Here is a 17,436-nt window from a genome sequence, read left to right on the forward strand (position 1 = left end):
TGGCACGAAAGTGTGGTGAGGCTCTTCCTGCTTATGGCCGCTGGGTTGTGTAGGTATATTAGTAAACTGCCTAGAATACCTACTGCTCGTCGAGTCGTTACGGACAAAGTACTAGCCCCCACCTCGCCTGTCTGGTCCGCAGCATCACGACAAGGTTGCTTCCTCGCTGCCGGTTCCTATTCGGGCGGCGACGGGCCGCGGAGGTGTTCTCGCCCGTCCCCAGTTGACGGCACACGGAGTTTCGGCACACGGAGTTTCGGCACGACAGGAGAGGAAACGCAATCAACCAAGGAACGAACCATTCCACAGTTTTTCACTCTCCCCGTATCCGTTCCATTGTTACTCCAAACTATTCAAACACTACTTTGTTACTGGAGGGAATCAAGGCAGTTGTTGTACGCATATACATATGCATATACATATATATATCCGTACACACAATCGGAACCAAGGTAGAGAGCATTAACCCTCAACTTCGTTACTCGAGCTGCATCAAATCATTAATTTCACCCACCGCGAATCCTTTGTGTACCAATATGACTTACCTAGCCTAGGTAGTCCTCAGCAGCAGCCCTCGCTGCTTTGTCTCTGCCTGACTGCCGCTTTGGCCAAGAACCGTTCCTTTCTTGTACCTTACGTAACATATGCAAGTATCCGTAACAGCGCATGCAATACCGAGAAAGGCATCCATCCATCCATCTCATGCGTATCACTTGTCCCCCAAAAAAGGACTTGCAACTTGCAAGTGTTCATTCTTCGTCTCGGGGTCCCAGTCGATTAGTCTCATTCGGCTTATCTCCCCTCGTGAGACCATATGTTCTGATGATTTCCTTTTCCATCCAGCACGTCTCGGCGGGTTTTACTAGTTTTTCCATCTGCCGTCATATATACGTACAGTCATCCGGCCATTGTCGAATCAGCAGTGGCCTATTGGTTAACTTTGCTAGCATCGTCTGTCCATCTATCTCCCTCTCTCAACCACATCGCCATCAAACGTTGGCGCCAGCACGCGGCATCCCTGCGCGCCCAATCGCCGCCCGCGTCTTTATCTCGACGACAGGGTAGTGTACCTACCTACCTACCTACTCTAGGTACTCTCATCGACAAGGTGGCCCGAGGGAAGGTTATTGTGAGACAGACGCCCGCAGCAAATGTTGTACAGCCCCCTCCCTCTCCCCGCCTCCTCGTTTGCTTCTCACCCTGTCATCCACTCTAGTCTGGTGGTCTATTCTCGTCTGGGCCCCTCATCGGCAACGCGGGGCATCATCGCTTCACTTACCCCCCCGCTTCCACACTCTCACGCACGCACACTGTGGTAGGTAGACATCTTGTGTGCGTCTGACCCCGTGGGGCGCGCACCTGTTCTTCGCCCTGCCGCCGGCGTCCACTCCGTTCGCCCCCAAGGATCCTGTACGGAGTACCCATCCACAGATTCCCACATCTCCGCGAACCACGCCTAGACTGAGCCCAGCATCTCCGGTTCCCCCCTCCAATTTTTTCGTCTCTTTCGTTAGGTCGACAGGAAACAGAAACGGGGAGCAACGGGAAAAGAGGCTTTTGTCTTGTTTCATTATGGACGACCAGGATCTGTCCACCTCCGTCGGCTCACTCACTCACCCTCCCGAAAACCCTTCTTCCTCTTCTTCCTCTGCGCTACAACCCAACGGCAAGAAGAAGTCGTCGCGGAGACGCGGCGACTCGGCGTCACAAAAGCGACGCTGTGTATCCACCGCCTGCATCGCCTGCCGTCGGAGGAAATCAAAATGCGATGGCGCCATGCCCAGCTGCGCCGCCTGCGCCAGCGTCTACGGCACCGAGTGCGTCTATGATCCGAACTCGGACCACCGCCGGAAGGGCGTCTACCGGGAAAAGATTGATAGCATGAAGGCCCGGAACTCGACCCTGCAGATCCTCATCGAGGCCATCCTCAACGCCAACGAAGACGAGGTCCCTGACATCGTCAAGAGAATCCGCACCTGTGACAGCCTCGACACCGTCGCCGAGCAGATCCTCAAGCATGAGACCATGCTTCAGGAGGCCGACGACAACGACAATGGCGACGACGGCTACACCGACGACATGCCTATTGAGGGCGAGAGGGAACTTGCCCGCAAAATGGGCGAATTGCGCCTCGAGAACGGCTCAGTACGCTTCATTGGCGGCACCTCGCACCTCATCTACCTCGGCGACCCCGCCGACCCCGCCATCAACGAGCCAGAGTCGGACGCCAACCTCGCTGACGAGGATCCCATCACCAGCTGGACCCGCGTCACCGATGACAAGGAGCTCATCGCTCACCTCATGAACATGTACTTCAACTGGCACTACACCTATTTTACCACACTATCCAAGACGCTATTCTACCGCGACTTCTTGGGAGGGAAGCACAAATTGCAACATGGGCGCACCGTATACTGCTCGTCGCTACTCGTCAACGCCATGCTGGCACTCGGATGCCACTTCACGAGCGTGCCGGGGGCCTTTGGCACCCCTGGCGACAGTCGAACCAAGGGCGACCACTTCTTCGCCGAGGCGAAGCGCCTCATCGTCGAAAACGACGAGTATGAGCGACCCCGCCTCACCACAGTCCAGGCCCTTGCCCTCATGTCCGTCCGCGAGGCCGGCTGCGGTCGTGAGGCCAAGGGCTGGGTGTACTCGGGCATGGCCTTCCGCATGGCCCAGGACATTGGTCTCAACTTTGATGACGGAGGCATGTCTCCGGACAAGGAAAACCTCGGCGAGCATGCCGTCGACGCAAGGCGCATGACCTTTTGGGGCTGCTTCCTCTTCGACAAGGCATGGTCCAATTATCTCGGGAGGCTGCCGCAGATACCCAAGAACTCGTACAACGTGCCAAAGTACGATGTCTTCCCCGGCGAGGATGCCGAGCTGTGGTCGCCATACACAGACGCAGGCTTCGACCAGACATTAAAACAGCCGTCGAGGACGCGCGCCATTGGGCTGCAGCTGTCCAAGCTGTGCGAGATCAGTAGCGACCTACTATTGTTTTTCTACCATCCAAATCATATCGGACGCTCAAGCGGCAAGTCCGTCGAGCTGAAGAAGCTCAGCGAGCTGCACAGGAGGCTGGAGGATTGGCGAAAGGAGCTACCAAAGGAGCTGGAACCAAAGGATGGCCAACTACCCAACGTGATCCTCGTACAGTGAGTATCACTCATGGTGCTCGTGTGAACCCGTCCCCGGCTGATTCGCTCATAGCATGTTCTTCCACCTTCAATACATCCACCTCTTCCGCCCCTTCCTGAAATACACCCCTGCCGCATCCCCACTCCCCTCACATGTCTCGCCTCGACGCATCTGCACCGCCAACGCGGGCGCCATCTCCAAGCTGATGCGCCTCTACAAGAAGACATGGAACCTGCGGCAGATCTGCAACATCGCCGTCTACATGATCCACAGCGCCTGCACCATTCACATGCTCAACTTGCCCGAGAAGACGGCCAAGCGCGACATCATCCACGGCGTGAAGCACCTCGAGGAGATCGCCGAGGACTGGCTCTGCGCGCGCCGCACGCTGAGCATCATCAGCGTCCTCGCGCGGAAGTGGAACGTCGAGCTTCCCGAGGAGGCCTCGGCCGTGCTGCAGCGAACAGACGAGAAGTATGGCACATTTAGCACGTCCGACGTGCCATCGCCGTGTTCCCACGTGATGACGTCGCCCTCGCCGCCGCCGCAGCAGCAGCAGCCGCCTGTTTCACCCGAGACAGAAGCACGGAAGTACGGGGACCAGTATCCCCCGCTGAACCAGTTCGCCCAACCGCACGCGGGCGACGCGGGCGCGACGCCGAGCCAGACAGACTTGCTCATGGCAAACGCTTCAGTGGGGGAGATCAGCGGCACAAGGCCGCCGTCGTCGCACCAGCTCCTCGGGGGCGGTGGCGGCGCGGGACAGAGTTCGCTCGGCGGGTGGGCGCAGGCGGGGCCGGCGCAGTCGATCCCAACGTATCAACAGCAGCAACGATACAACGCAATGAACGGAAACCCGCAAAACAACCTCACGCCGTCGGGAAGCGGCCGCTCCGGCGCGTCGAGCGGACGGCAAATCGCACCCGTCCAGGTCTTCCAGGGACTCGACCAGGACTGGTTCCTCAACGACGGCGCAAAGTGGCACCAAAATTTCGAAGCGTGGAACATGGCCACGTCCGCTTGTGGGCCCGGGCCGGTAATGCGGACGGGCGCCGGGGACCAGATATTCATGTTTTCCGGCGGCGGTGGCGGAGCGGGAAGAAGCGGCCAGGGGATGTCGCAGGCGCAAAGGCACTCGTCCGAGGATCAACTGAGTCCCAGCTTCGAGGGGCTGAGCTCGTTGAACATCAACGGTTGGCTTCTGGGGCTGGATTGAGGGCAGGAGGGGCGGCCTTACTTGCTTCATTTACGAGGCCTTCGCACTCCAAGGGGGGCAAGATAGGAGGAGCTTGGTCTTGATGTAAACGTGCCTGTCTATTAAGGGGTTGGCCCATCGTGTTGCTTTGTTTCATTCTACACCGGTGACACTGGCGGCGCGTTGTTTTACGAGCGATTGGCTAAGGGGGCACGTCAAGCTTCTATTTTATCTATTTTTACCGGCGGTCTATACCGTACGCTCGGCACAGGACAGCAAGGGGTGTAATGGAATCCCCTTCCACTCAACCAGATATGAGCAGCCTTCTGGACGGATACCATGCAGTCTGTCTGAATACCTGGCCAGAACGAGAGAGAGGGGGAGAGGAAACGAGAGAAAGGAGGAAGAAACATATCACCGTCCAACATCCCTGACGGCTCACTACACCCACGTGAAGCAAACACCAGGAAAAGATAAAACGAGAGCAGTGGGAGCGTAAAGGTGACAGACACATGGCCGACTCGACGGACACACGGGATCTGATCTCTGTTGGTCTACTTCCTCGTCAGACAAAACGTCACTTATGTACATGAATCCAATAAAATAAAATAACCACATTCCGTCTCATCCCTGCCATCAAATTCATGGATTCGTCCTCGCCACCATTTTCCTATCCCCCCCTCCCAACCCCTCGTGCAACACCAAAAGAGTCCAATATTGACAAGAAAAACCCAAAACCTACCCCCTCCATTTCCGGAAGAATAACACAAAAACAGACCCAAGGTATATATAAATCACCCCCCCGACACACACAAGCCATGATATGAATTCCAAAGAAGAATGACCCTTCTTCCTTTCCACCCAAGCCACCCAAACGGTCTTGTCTTCTACCCCATCACTCACCTCCGGTGTGGTGGTTTCTTCTTTTACGTTTTTTTTTTGTTCTTTTTTTTTTTTTAAAAAAAAAGATCGCTTGCCCGCGGAAACCTGGATTTCCCAGTAAAGCTGCTGCGTTCATTGGGCACCCTCCCCGTCTCCCATGGCTCAGTAGGGCCCGCCTCGGAAGAGGATAGATATGATGAGCCAACCCCCCTTTCCCCGTCCTTTGTGTATCCGTACCGTGTCCCTTATCGTTCTTTTGATAAAAGATCCTTTTTCCCTTGTTCTAAGCGCCAATCGTGCGTCTGTATGGTCGCCACAATGCCTGGAGGTCGGGAGAGGAAGGCTTCACGCCGGGCCCCTCCTTGGCTCATAGGGCCAGCCCGGTGCCGTCGCCGGTCCAGCGGTACAGAGCAAGCAGCTCCCGCCGGCGCTGGTGCTGCTCGTTGAGGTCTTCGGGCACTCGGCCGCGGACCTGCGCCAGGGCGCTTCGCATAACCTTGCTAAAGTTGCGCTGCGCACGAGGAATCAGCACACCTGGTTCCCCCAATGTCTCTCTCTCTCTCTCTCTCACACACACACACACACACACGCACACGTAAAAAGGAGGGGGAAAGCTTACCTGGTACTCCGTGTTGAGCGTCACGACGCAGGCCTCGTGGGCCCGCACGATGGTCTCGCACGCCTTGACGACGCTCGGCGACGCCTCGAGCTGCAGCTTGTCGGCGATGAGCAGCAGGAGGAAGGACCCCTGCAGGAGGTAGATGCCGAAGAAGAAGGGCATGAACTCGAGGCCCGGGTCGAACTCGAGGATGTTGTTGATGGCCTCGGCGGCCGACACGGCGTGGCCGGTGGCGGTGATGAAGCCCTGGGACGAGATCCACAGGTCGTTGTCGTCGATGAGGTTGATGGGGTCCCATTTGCCCGCGAGCAGGATGTGGAGCACGTGCATGACGTGCGTGCCGTACGCCATGACGATCTTGGTCTGGATGTCGCTCTCCGTCATGCGGTTCGACGCGTTGGTGTGCACCGAGTGCACCGACGGCGTCCCAATGTCGGCGATGGCGCCGCCGCCGCCGCCGCCGTGCTCCGCCACGCCCTCCGGGTTCGCCACGTCGCCCTTGTCGTCCAGGTTCATGCTGGGCCGCGTGAGGTGCTGCTGCTCGAACCGCCTGAGGCTCTTCTCGTACGCCTCGAGGTGCCGCGTGATCTCGCTGGCCTGGTCGTCCCACTCGCGCGCCGACCGGAAGCCGACCCCGAACCTCGGGTGGTTCCGGGCGTGGTGGAGGTCTACGATCTCGCCGAGGATCGTCATCAAGGGCAGGAAGTACCCGAATATGCTGTGCCCCGTGCATTCGAAGTGCGGCCCGCGTACGCGGCCTTGCTGGCCCCCCGTCGTCGTCGTCGTCGTCGTCGTCGTCGTCGAGTCCCTGAGGCTCGGATCCGTCGTGACATTGTGGGTGGTGGGGCGAAACTCCCCGTTCTGCCATGCCGTGTCGTCCATCGGCTGCAACAGCCCGGCGCACTCGAGGTCGAGCAAGAACAGGGGCCGGTTGTAGCAGAGGGCCAGGTGCCGGTCGACGACGTACGCAAGCCACCATATCCGACGGCGTTCCTCGCGCTCTTCCTCGGTGATGGCGCCCGGGTGGGTGCTCACGCCCAGCTCGCTTTCGCCATCAACGTCGCCGTCGGCTTCGTGGCCGTTGGGCTGGCTCATGGAGAGGGTCGGCGTCGGCGGCAGTTCGCGGCCGAGCTTCAGCTCGCGAGCGAGCGACCAAGCCGCGTTCCACCATCGAAGGCTCGCGCCCTTGTACTCGCTTGCGGAAACCACGGTGGCGAGGTGGATGTAGGTGATGACGTCGTCGAGGCTCCCGGCAGCACCAAACGGCCCGGACTCGCCCGACAACGCATCCATACTGATGGACCCGGGAAGTGCGACGCCGAGACCGCCGAGCGCGACGCCGTCGATGACGGGACTGGTGACGGGGGACGTGTCGCCCGACGGTGTGTGGATGAGCGGCCTGAGCAGGCTGACGGTCAGCTCCAGCAGCCTCTGGCAAATCTTGCCACGCGCCGACGGCACGCTGGTCAGGAAAGGGGCGTCGCTGGTCTGCGCGGCTACCCAGAGCATGCTGGCCAGGAGGGCGGGCTGGCAATGCCTCGGCTTGGTCGGGTGGAGAAAGGATCTCTTGCGGAAGACGAAGCCCAGGACGTACGGCGACATTGGGTGCATCTGCGCCGACGACGACGACGCAAAGTAGAGGTCGATCAGGTCGCAGGCCAAGGACAGCGGGATGAGGTTCCCCAGATGGGGCAGCAGGGGCTGCAGCACAGGATATCGCAGCTTTTTGGCGGCGTGCCCGTAGCCGCTCGCGGGGATGTGGGAGGAGGAGGGATACTGCGCCGGCGGCGGGGGTGACATGGATATCCATTCGGGAGACGTCGCCTCGGCCCCCAAGGGATATGCGCTTATGGGGCTGGCGGCGATCCGGAACGGCGCGCTGTTGGCATAGGCGGTCGGGCTTTGGGTCTGCATGGCATAGGGAATCTCGGGATACGCCGACATGCCGCTCTGGGAGGGGGCGTAGGCGGCGTGGGACGGCCCCGACATCATGTGCGCGCCCAGACTTTGCCTGTCGTACCCCCCATGGACGCCGCCGTAACCGTTCAGATCCATGGCCGTCGGACTTTCCATGTGGTCCCTGTCCATGCCGTGGTGAGTCGACAAGTGAGGCGGATGGCCGCCAGCCAGGTCTCCCAGGCTGTCGAGCGAGCCCGTCCTCTGGCTGTGTTGCTGCATGGCATCGTCGCTAAGCTCGTCAATGACCTTTCCGCCGTGGTTTTGCTGCGATTCGTTGGCCGAGGACTGCCCGTTCTTGACGCTGGCAGACTCGCCTTGCTCTGACGGGGGGCCGTTGTCGTCAGAGGGCGACTTATGACCCTGGCCCGGCCCTCCGGACGCGGCTTGCGCAGCGGCTTGCGCCGCGAGGTCCTTCCGAGACGCCTTTCCTCTCTTCTTCCTTTCGCGGATGTACTCGCAACCCAGCCCGAATTCTGCGGACGCGCCCAAGTCAGAACATGCCCTCTTGGCTCGACGGTTTGATGACGACCGTATACTTACCTACGCAGTGGGCGCAAGGGTGCTGCCCATCGCATTTGGTGCGAAGCTGGTTGCATTGATCGCAGGCTCGACTGATCCTCCTTCGGATGGGCCCGGAAGCGCTCGATGACCGGGCTGCTGGGCCGTAGGGGTGTTGACGATGCTTCGACTGAGGCGTCCCGCGGGCGAGATGAGGGTTGCTGCCGTGCGCCCCTACATGCTGTTGGAGCTGTTGCAGGGCATAGTGTGAGTTGGGCGCAAGCGGGTCAAGCCCGTTGGCGTGAGAATGGCCGTTCGGAACGTGTGCGTTGGAAAAGAGGGCGCTGGACTGCACGCCGTGATAGGGCGAGAATCGGTGGAGCGGGTTGGACAACATGTCGTCTTCCTTGCGCTGGGACCAAGGCCGTTTCGTTGGCGGTGGTATATAGACGGAATGGTGAAGATGTTGGTCGAGCCGCGAGGACCTAGTTGTACCTGTTCATATAAAGTCGGGATTGGCGGGATCTGTAACCCAAACTGGGGGACCGCTGGTAGTCAGGTAGATGCCTAGTATTTTCTTTTTTCCGTGACGCCGGTTGAGGACAATGTGCATGTATTCCTGCGTCGTCTGATTAGCGATGCCGAGGCGGGTTGGGGGTCAGAATCAAGAAACCGGGCGGGCGTGGAGCGTGTGTTTCTTAGTATACGAGCCGAGCCGAGAAGCGGACGGACTCAGTAATAACCAAACAACACCAAGACATTGCGGGGTAAAGACGGGACAAGTGACAGGGGAACCGAAGAAGCCCAGCAGCAGCAGCAGCAGCATGCTGAAAGGAGGGGAGATGAAGCGACGGAGGATCTGGAAGGGAAGGGGGAAAGAAAACAAAATGCCGGGTGAAAAGAGACCAACCTCGATCCTCGAGTCTCTCTCGTATCTCTCGACGGCTCGTTGCAGAGAGGCTTCCGAGGATATGGACCGTTCGCTATGGTCCTCGTCTTTTTCGCCTCGAGCTTTGCGGGTGGGGACAAAATGCGCCCTGCTCTCTCTTTGTACGGGTTGGTAAAGTGTGCCCGGCCGCAGCCTCAAGATGGCTCTCAAGCCGAGGAACGGCGGCTGGGTTTCTCAAGGCGATGGACGGTGGTGAATGCGAGACCGACAGTCGTCGAATCTGGCTGATGTCGAGCTCCTCCTTCGAATCCCCTTCTCCCAACGTCTCTCTCGTATCCTAGCTGGGAAATCGCGTGGAGACGGACGGAGCCTTGATGCGTATGTACAACAGGGAGCCCACGAGAAAGTGCTGATGGCCAAATTGGTCGTCTTCTAGAAAGGTTTGGTTGATGCGCGTGGCGTTAGGTGGCATGGACTATGTATGTCGTTTAGGTTTGGTGAATCCAGCACACGAAGAGACGAAGGTGCACAAGATGGAAGGAAATGGGTGGTGACAGGCGGCGAAAGCAGCAGATGTAGGTCCGGATATGCATGAACAAGTCGAGAAGGGCAAAAGAATGAAAATAAAACTAGACAAATAAAATAAAATAATAAAATAAAAGAGCGTCCGGCAACGTATGTACCAAGTACAGACGCATAGACGTACCGCGGGGGGGGGGGGGGAGGGGGCGTCAGGTTCTCGAAGGGGGTGAAGAAGCGAAATGGTGACTCTGTGGTTCCTTGGACTTTAGCTGTTTGTCGTATGGGGTCACTTGTACATAATAATAAGATGCGAGCTCACGACGGGGGACAGGGTCGCAATGAGGGGAACAGGGGGTGTGTCTGTCGATGAGCGATGACAAGGTGAGGTGAGGGAGGAGGAGAAACGTAACGGGCCAGCAACCAGAAGGGAAAATTAGCAACGGGCGAGCGGCCATTGACATTGACGAGTTGAGTTAGAGGGGTGTGGAGAAGAGCGGCATCATATTGGGGCGAGGAACAGGGCCGGCCACATGCCATGCTCAAAGAGTCAAGATGCTGCTGTGTCGGTCTAGAACCACGGGCTCATCCCCGCACCCCTTCCAACCAGGCCAGGTCAGACCAGGGGTGATGAATGATGATCTTTGCCTTGGGCTGGTTCATTTCATTTGGGGGGGGGGGGGGGAAACAAGTGGCTCAGCGCTGGATTCCCGTGGTCGATCCTCGAGAGAAGAAACACAACCCAAAGAAGAAGAAGAGGGCATCTATCTTGTAAAAGGTCCAAGTCAGGGTAGGAAGAGCATCCATCGGTTGAGCAAGACTTGCCTGCGGACGACGAGACAGACGAGAGAGTGAGGGAGAGAGGGAGAGAGAGAGAGAGTAAGACATGGCGGTGACAGGCGACGGACGGACATGGGCTGTCATCAAAACCCTTTTCCCACCCACCGGGACAAGGCAGGTTCAGGCTCGCCCGACAAGTCGTTTCGACCGACTTGTTGCTTCTGTAGCGCGGGCGGTATAGTGTACGAAGCGAGCAGCAGCATGCATGCATGGGATCCAAGGAGCGGGCCGGGGGGCTGGTACGGCCCACGTCGGGGAAGTGAGACTGAAAGTTGGGGAATCGTCAGTCCGAGTCTCGTCATGGTTCGTTCTCTCTGCTCGAGGGGGGGCGGCGGCCTGGCTTCTTTCTACCATGTAGTTCGGTCTGTCTCTGTCTGGCTGACAGGTCACCGCCATTGGGATATACCATCCTTCTTGGTCCCCTGTCATGACGGTCCCGCAACCTCTTTCTGGCCTAATACTCTTTCTACCTCGTCGGGCGCCCGCCAGTGTGTTGGCGGCAATCCCACATCCCATACGCATACGCACACGCACACGCAGAGACGCTGGGTATAAGCGCACGCCGGGTTTTGACCGTTCCTGGCCGCCGTGCAAGCGGCAGGCAGTTGTAGCTAGTAGGGCCAGTCGTGTTGGAGTAGAGTGGCCTAGGTAGAGCGTGTTGAGGCACTATACTATCCGTGTACTCCGTACACACAGACATCTCTTCCTTGTCATTTTCATCATCATCTTCTCCTTCTTCTTTCTTCTAATCCTTAAAGATAAATGGTGATGATGATGGTGATGGGGGCAAGCTTCCCATTTATCTAACACGACATGGCCGCCCCAACGTGACGGAACACCATCTCCCCCTCGACGTACATACATATCAGTTGGCCCCGACGCGCACTGCGTCGCATCATCCAGGGAGGAGCACAACGCCGGCAGTCTCGTACCTCATGGGCATGGGGGTGGTAGGTGTCCGACGTTGAGGTTTTGGCATATGTAGTGCAGTCGTGCAGCATGCGGTGAGAAGAGGGGAGGGCGTCCCTGCAAGAACCCCGGATCCTCATCGATTGCATTGTCACTATGTGCCCAAACGGGGATCAAGGACATGGCAAGGGACGCCCTTTTGGGCTGCCTCTACCGTACTGCGTACTGACGATGGACGGCATGGCATCTCATACTGGACGTTGGCGCTAAGATGGGTCTCCTGACCTGACCTGTTCTGTCCCGTCCTGTCCTGTCATGCCCTGACGTGAGTGAGTGCATCTGTGTGGATGGCATCTCGTTGGCCAGCGTCCTGTCTGGGACTTGGCTGCACGCCACCCTGGCGCCACGGGTGCCCCAAGAAGATTTCTGTGAGTTATCTCGTTTACCCCAACCTGCACTCTCCAGGTTCTCGATGCAGGTGCTAGGTATGCCGTCGGTATATGGCAATACTACCTCCGTGATCCAAATAATACCTGACAGGGGTCTTGTATGGCAGGAGAGAGTGCGGAGAGAGAGAGAGAGGTCAAGGGAGGGACAGGAGGTGTAGACCAATGATTTAGTGCATTCGTACCAAGACACTACACTAATGTATGCAGACGAGTTCAGTTATAGTCGTGAGGAACGGGTTCTGGAATGGAATGGGACGGATGGGATGGGATGGGATGGGATGGGCTGGGTTGATCTTGGAAGATATTTGGCAGGCAGATGACACCGAGTTTATTTGGAACCACCACTGCACGCAGCGCCACATGAACGTGACTGGGGTACATGCGAGGTTCCATACACGTACCATATCATAGTTTGCCTACCTAGGTACTCCGTATGCCTAGGATGCCTAGCTAGATAAACTACCAAGCATGCGTACAAAGTGCGGAGTACACAGCGGCATGCACTCTCCCGTGCCGCACCATGTGCCTCGAGGGAATCTGAGCACAAGCTGCCCGTCGGTCAGGCGGAAGATGCACTCCGGGGGGGGGGGGCGGGCACTCCAGTCCCGTGTCTCTGCCCAGCACAGTCAGTCTCAGTCCTACCCTCCAGTACCCAGAAGTGTACGTGTAATAGAGAGAGAGAGAGAGAGAGAGAGAGCAATGTAGTTTAAACCAGGTTTAGGTGGTTTACACCGCACTGTTGTTACACCGGATGAGCGAGGGGGGGACCCATGGACAGACACTCAATTGCCTCGAAACATGCATGGTAGATTAACTTTGGCTTCTCCACCGGACCCAATCCCGGCATTACTGAGTAAAATGGCCGACGCAGCCAGCTCTGTGGCTCTGGCTCTCGCTCTCTCTGTGTCTCTGTCACTATCACTGTGACTGAGACCGTGGCTGTCACTGTCACTGTCACTGTCACTGTCTCTGTCTCTCCGTCCCTTATGCAGTGCAATCAATCAATCAATGTGCGTACCCGAGCAGGGGTGGCCAACTACTCTCTCATCACAGACTACGCCGTATGTTCAAGTATATTCGCCAAGCACGGGTCGGGTGAGCAACAAAGGCCAAGACAGAAGGTAAAATCATTCACCTCGAGGGGACTTCCCTCTCCTACCCTCCAGCCCAGGAGCCTCCATCATGCCTCTTCCCGGTCAATGTTCATCCTTCTTACAACAACATCAGCAAACATTGCCCGACGCCTCACTTGCGCGACTGCAGGGAACCCATCGTCACAGATCCCACAATGCCCCAGGGAGGCAACGCCATCTTCGTGTCAACCATCTGGACTCGGTGGACCCCCAAGACACGGCCCAGGACGGCACCGACCCTCACATGTTAAGGGGACGACTTCCAAGCCATCCCCTACCATCATCGCCAACGTATCGCGTATCCGTGTACTACTACGCAGTACGGATATGTCGCAAACCAACCCCCTTACCTACCTACTTACACTACGTAGTATTACATAGTAGATACCACGGCGGCCTGCCACGGCACCGCGAGACGCCCCGGCATTCCGCCCAACCCAGAGCCCCCCGTCACATCCACCTTTTCCCCGGCAAAGCCAACGAATCCTTCGGCCCAGCTCTTGCTTAATGGTGTCGATTTAATCTCAAGGCAAGCCACCTGCAAGGGGAACGCTGCGGCACCCTTCATCCCCAAGACCGGAATCGGAACACAGGCTTTTGGCCTCTGATCCCAACCATAGCACCCCTCCGCACAGTTTCGCCTGGTTTTACGGGCCAGTCGTGTCATGAAGCATCCCAAGTAGCCTCTCTCTCTCTCACACACACACACCTACTCACACACGCTCACACACATACACACACCAACCCCCCTGGGATCGCGAAGAGGACTCAAGACCGGGACGGTCTCGAGACTTCTCTCACATGTAAAGAGTTGGAGAAACTCAAAACTTGCCGAAACGGGAGCCGTCGAGGGCCTCGTAAACGGCAAAAGGGTACTGGCTTGCATTCAAGGTACAGAGTACGGGTTTCCTGCAAGGCACTTTGTACTCGAGTGCCTCGGTCTCATTGGGTCGCCTTTTGCCCCTCGGATGGGTTTCTGCAGGCCGGATGCCTCCTCCCAGTCTGGAGAAACGGCCACGCTGATCCGGCCCATTCACCTGCTAGCCTAGCCACTGCTTCTCCGCACATGTGCGGAGAAAACCATCTTTGTCTTCACCTCCCCTCGTCCCGCCTGCTCCACGCACACTAACACAAACACACACTCACACACTCACGCGCGCAGCATTCATCACGTACACCACACCACACCACACCATACCACACACCACGACTCGATCCTGCCCGAGAGTCACGCCGTGTAGGGATGAGAGCCGATCTTTTACGATGGCCTCGGTTTCCACTCTACACTGAGCCGCCCATCCGTCTTGTTACTTGCTTATTTCGAATGCCAAATCATCCCTCCGAGTAAGCTACGCGCCAGCCACTCTGTGCGCATGGAGGTCCTGGGTTTCTTTCTCGCTGTCAATCCCTCGGGTTATCCTTGCTTTGTCCCTTTACCAGACACTCGCTCACAGTCGACGCCCTGAGAGAATCTACAACCACGAAACCATCCCCCCCCCCCCCCCCCCCCCCAAATCACGGCCTCTTCCCGAATCTGCCTAGCGGATGGGTCGAAGAATAACGGCGGGCATTGGCGGAACTACACTAGTTCAATTTGCCAACGCGCTTTGAATGGGCGAGTGGGCCTTTCTGGGGAACTTTTGATGATGGGTACCTACACTACGACCAGTAGATTTAATGTCGGCGGGTACGATACCACGCAACATTGTACAAAGCTCCCCTTTCCCCAGAGGACAGTGGTCCGCTACAGCTTCATGCGAGTCGCAGATGGTCTTCTGCACACACGCGTCTCATGCCTCAAGCTGTTGTGACAGTCCTGCCATGAGGGCAACCGGACTCGCGACAGTGAAGCGCCCGGATTTCATCTTCATCTTGGGACTCACGCATGGAGCAGCATCGTTGGAGGATCAGGTTGCGCCGTCCACATTTGGCCGACGTCTCGCTACCAGAAAGTTGCTCACGAGCGGTAATACTAGCTGGCCGAGGCTACCCAGCGGCACAAGAACGAATGGTCCATCTCCCTTGGCCAACGTTTGGCGACTGCCCCACCGCCGAACCATGTGCCCATATACCATCCCTCAACCACATCACGGCAGACGTTCTCGGGATCGCCACATACACTACAGCAGGCTGTTGGTTGAACATGGCATATGATCTCTGTAGGATCGCCAGACAAGTCACCCAGGTGGACGGCTCCTCGTCGACGTCCTCGACGGGAGTCCCAAGCTGGAACCGCGCCACCTATCTAGGTAGGTAGGTTGTTGTCAGGGCCACGAGGCATTTCAGCCTAAACACGGCACGGCGTTGGGGGTGGCGCCATGCCGTTAACGGTGTTCGGTCCGTAACTCCAAGACTTAAACGAGGAAGATCTGGCTGACGCTCCCTTCCCCTCCCATTCGTGGCTTTACCACAGGTGCTTCCTCCACGAACCAATCGATACCCCTTGTTCCTTACCCCAACTCATCCACACCAGATCAAGTCTCCCGTAGGTATCCGTACTCGAGTCCCCAATAGTTACCACAAGTATCCGTAATACAATCCCCTTCAGACACCAATGACATGTGAGCGTTGTGCCGTTCGTACTGACTGTTTACTCCAGTCCAACTCAACTCCAACGTCTATAGGCCTGGTTCTGTTGTCCAACTCCACCAACGCCAGTGGCCACCTGTTCTGGCCGCATGTCCTGACCATCTCATGGGGCACTCGGAGTCCGCCAGCCTCGACACAGTGTTGGCTTTCGGTAACGTCAGAGCATAAAGCGAGCTACTTCTCAATGCTTCTACCATCATGCTTCATATAACCAAGGTGGTATTCACCAAATTTGGTCATGCAATGCTACTCACTTATACTGCTTATTCTGCGCATAGCGTAGCGTCCCCGGCCATGTCGCTCTCTCATAATATCTTTCCCACATGCCACCGAAGAGGTAGCCATTCCGCTCTCCTTCGTGTCGTCTCGGCCCACTGTCGCCCAACTGGACGTGATTTGTTTCCCTTCGCCCTTCACAACCACGTGGCATCCGCAGACAGCCCGGGCCGACAAATGTCTTTTTTTCCTTTCTTTTTTCGCACCCGTTGCAACGCATTCTGATTCAGTTGCCTTCTGCGTCAACCATCAGTCATGACTGGAACACAGGGATATATTTCTTCTTTGGTGCAGCGTACGTGACGGATAGTTTCATCCCAATGTCGTCCCAGTCGGAGCGCATGACCCTGGCCTCCGTTGGCTTGATGCCTTCGTGTCATTGTGTCACCGTGTTACCTTGGCTCGATGACGCCGTCATGGAATCCTCTCAGCCAACAACTCGTCACCGCGCATCCGACTACCGTCACCTGCCGTCACCGTAACCATCATATACCCTGGCCAACACGTCAAAGTCCTAAAATGCTATCGCGCCCTCTTGTCAAACCTGGGGAGCAAATGACGACGGATGGTCTAGGGTATTTCCGGAAGCTTGCAGACATTATACGGAGCTGCTCCCGCTGTTAGATGAAGCAACCATCCTGCATGGGCTTGCCTCACTCGTTATGATTTAGGCTTCGAGGCATCGCAGCAGATCTATACCAGGGGTCGTCTTCGGAACTTTGAAGCAACGCAAGATCAGGGGGGGATTCCCTCGTTCGGGGGGTTCGGCATCTGGGCCGCTCTTCCATGCAGGGGTAACAATGTCGTGTACTCACCTTTTGATCGATGGAAACTAGATCTCAACCAGACCTCATCATGGCCCGGCTACCAAACCATTGGGACACGAGTCTGCTACTTGCTCGTCAGTCGCGTTTCAGCGCCTGAGAACAAACGCTCCTGGGGGCTTGTTGGCCGCCTTCCCACACACTCCCAAGGATGACGGCCAACGGCTCTGGCATTGAATCATACCCGGCTTCTCGGGGATCGACACGATGCCCGGCCTTCATAACAGAATGTGTTCGGGTGAGTTTCCCCAGCGGCTGCTGCAACATCGCGAGGAACCGCGGGGGAAAAAAAGGTCACCTCTTCCTGGAGCCAAAGTCCCTCTCGCGACATGCCGCCCCGCTGATCATGGAGGATCCCGCCGTTTCTGCTACCGATCAGTTTACGATCAGGGTCGCATCAAAGATGGACAGTATGGCCCTACTGGCGTTGAAACGTTTAACGAGCTATAGTCGGGAGGCCGACTCAGAAGGGGGGGGGTGGATTGCTGTGTCCTTCCGGCTGCTTGCGACCCTCAAGTATCGCAGCGAGCCCAAACGGGGATGCTCATAGAAACACCTCGGGCGCCCAGACTCGATGCCACCAAGCATTACCACGTCATGCTAACCCGGTCGACCGGCCTTGAGACCAGTTTCTTCTGGAGTGCGTCCCAGCCCTCCCATAAGCCTCGGACAGCCCGCACGGGATGAGACGGCCGTTCCACACGGGGC

The 17,436-nt window shown here is 57.4% G+C and overlaps 2 protein-coding genes across 2 annotated transcripts; one reads left to right on the top strand and one right to left on the bottom strand.

The window, feature by feature from the left end:
- Positions 1-1,572: 1,572 nt before the first annotated feature.
- Positions 1,573-4,363, top strand: GLRG_07227 (fungal specific transcription factor domain-containing protein; the record flags this gene model as incomplete). The annotated part of the gene is made up of 2 exons (XM_008097912.1): positions 1,573-3,164; positions 3,220-4,363. 2 exons carry the CDS (start codon positions 1,573-1,575, stop codon positions 4,361-4,363), a joined length of 2,736 nt encoding a protein of 911 aa, XP_008096103.1.
- Positions 4,364-5,591: 1,228 nt separating this feature from the next.
- Positions 5,592-8,697, bottom strand: GLRG_07228 (uncharacterized protein; the record flags this gene model as incomplete). Its single annotated transcript, XM_008097913.1, has 3 exons — positions 5,592-5,735; positions 5,844-8,275; positions 8,343-8,697. 3 exons carry the CDS (start codon positions 8,695-8,697, stop codon positions 5,592-5,594), a joined length of 2,931 nt encoding a protein of 976 aa, XP_008096104.1.
- Positions 8,698-17,436: the final 8,739 nt, after the last annotated feature.

Source organism: Colletotrichum graminicola, assembly GCF_000149035.1.
Source record: "Colletotrichum graminicola M1.001 genomic scaffold supercont1.29, whole genome shotgun sequence".
Classification (NCBI taxonomy): domain Eukaryota; kingdom Fungi; phylum Ascomycota; class Sordariomycetes; order Glomerellales; family Glomerellaceae; genus Colletotrichum; species Colletotrichum graminicola.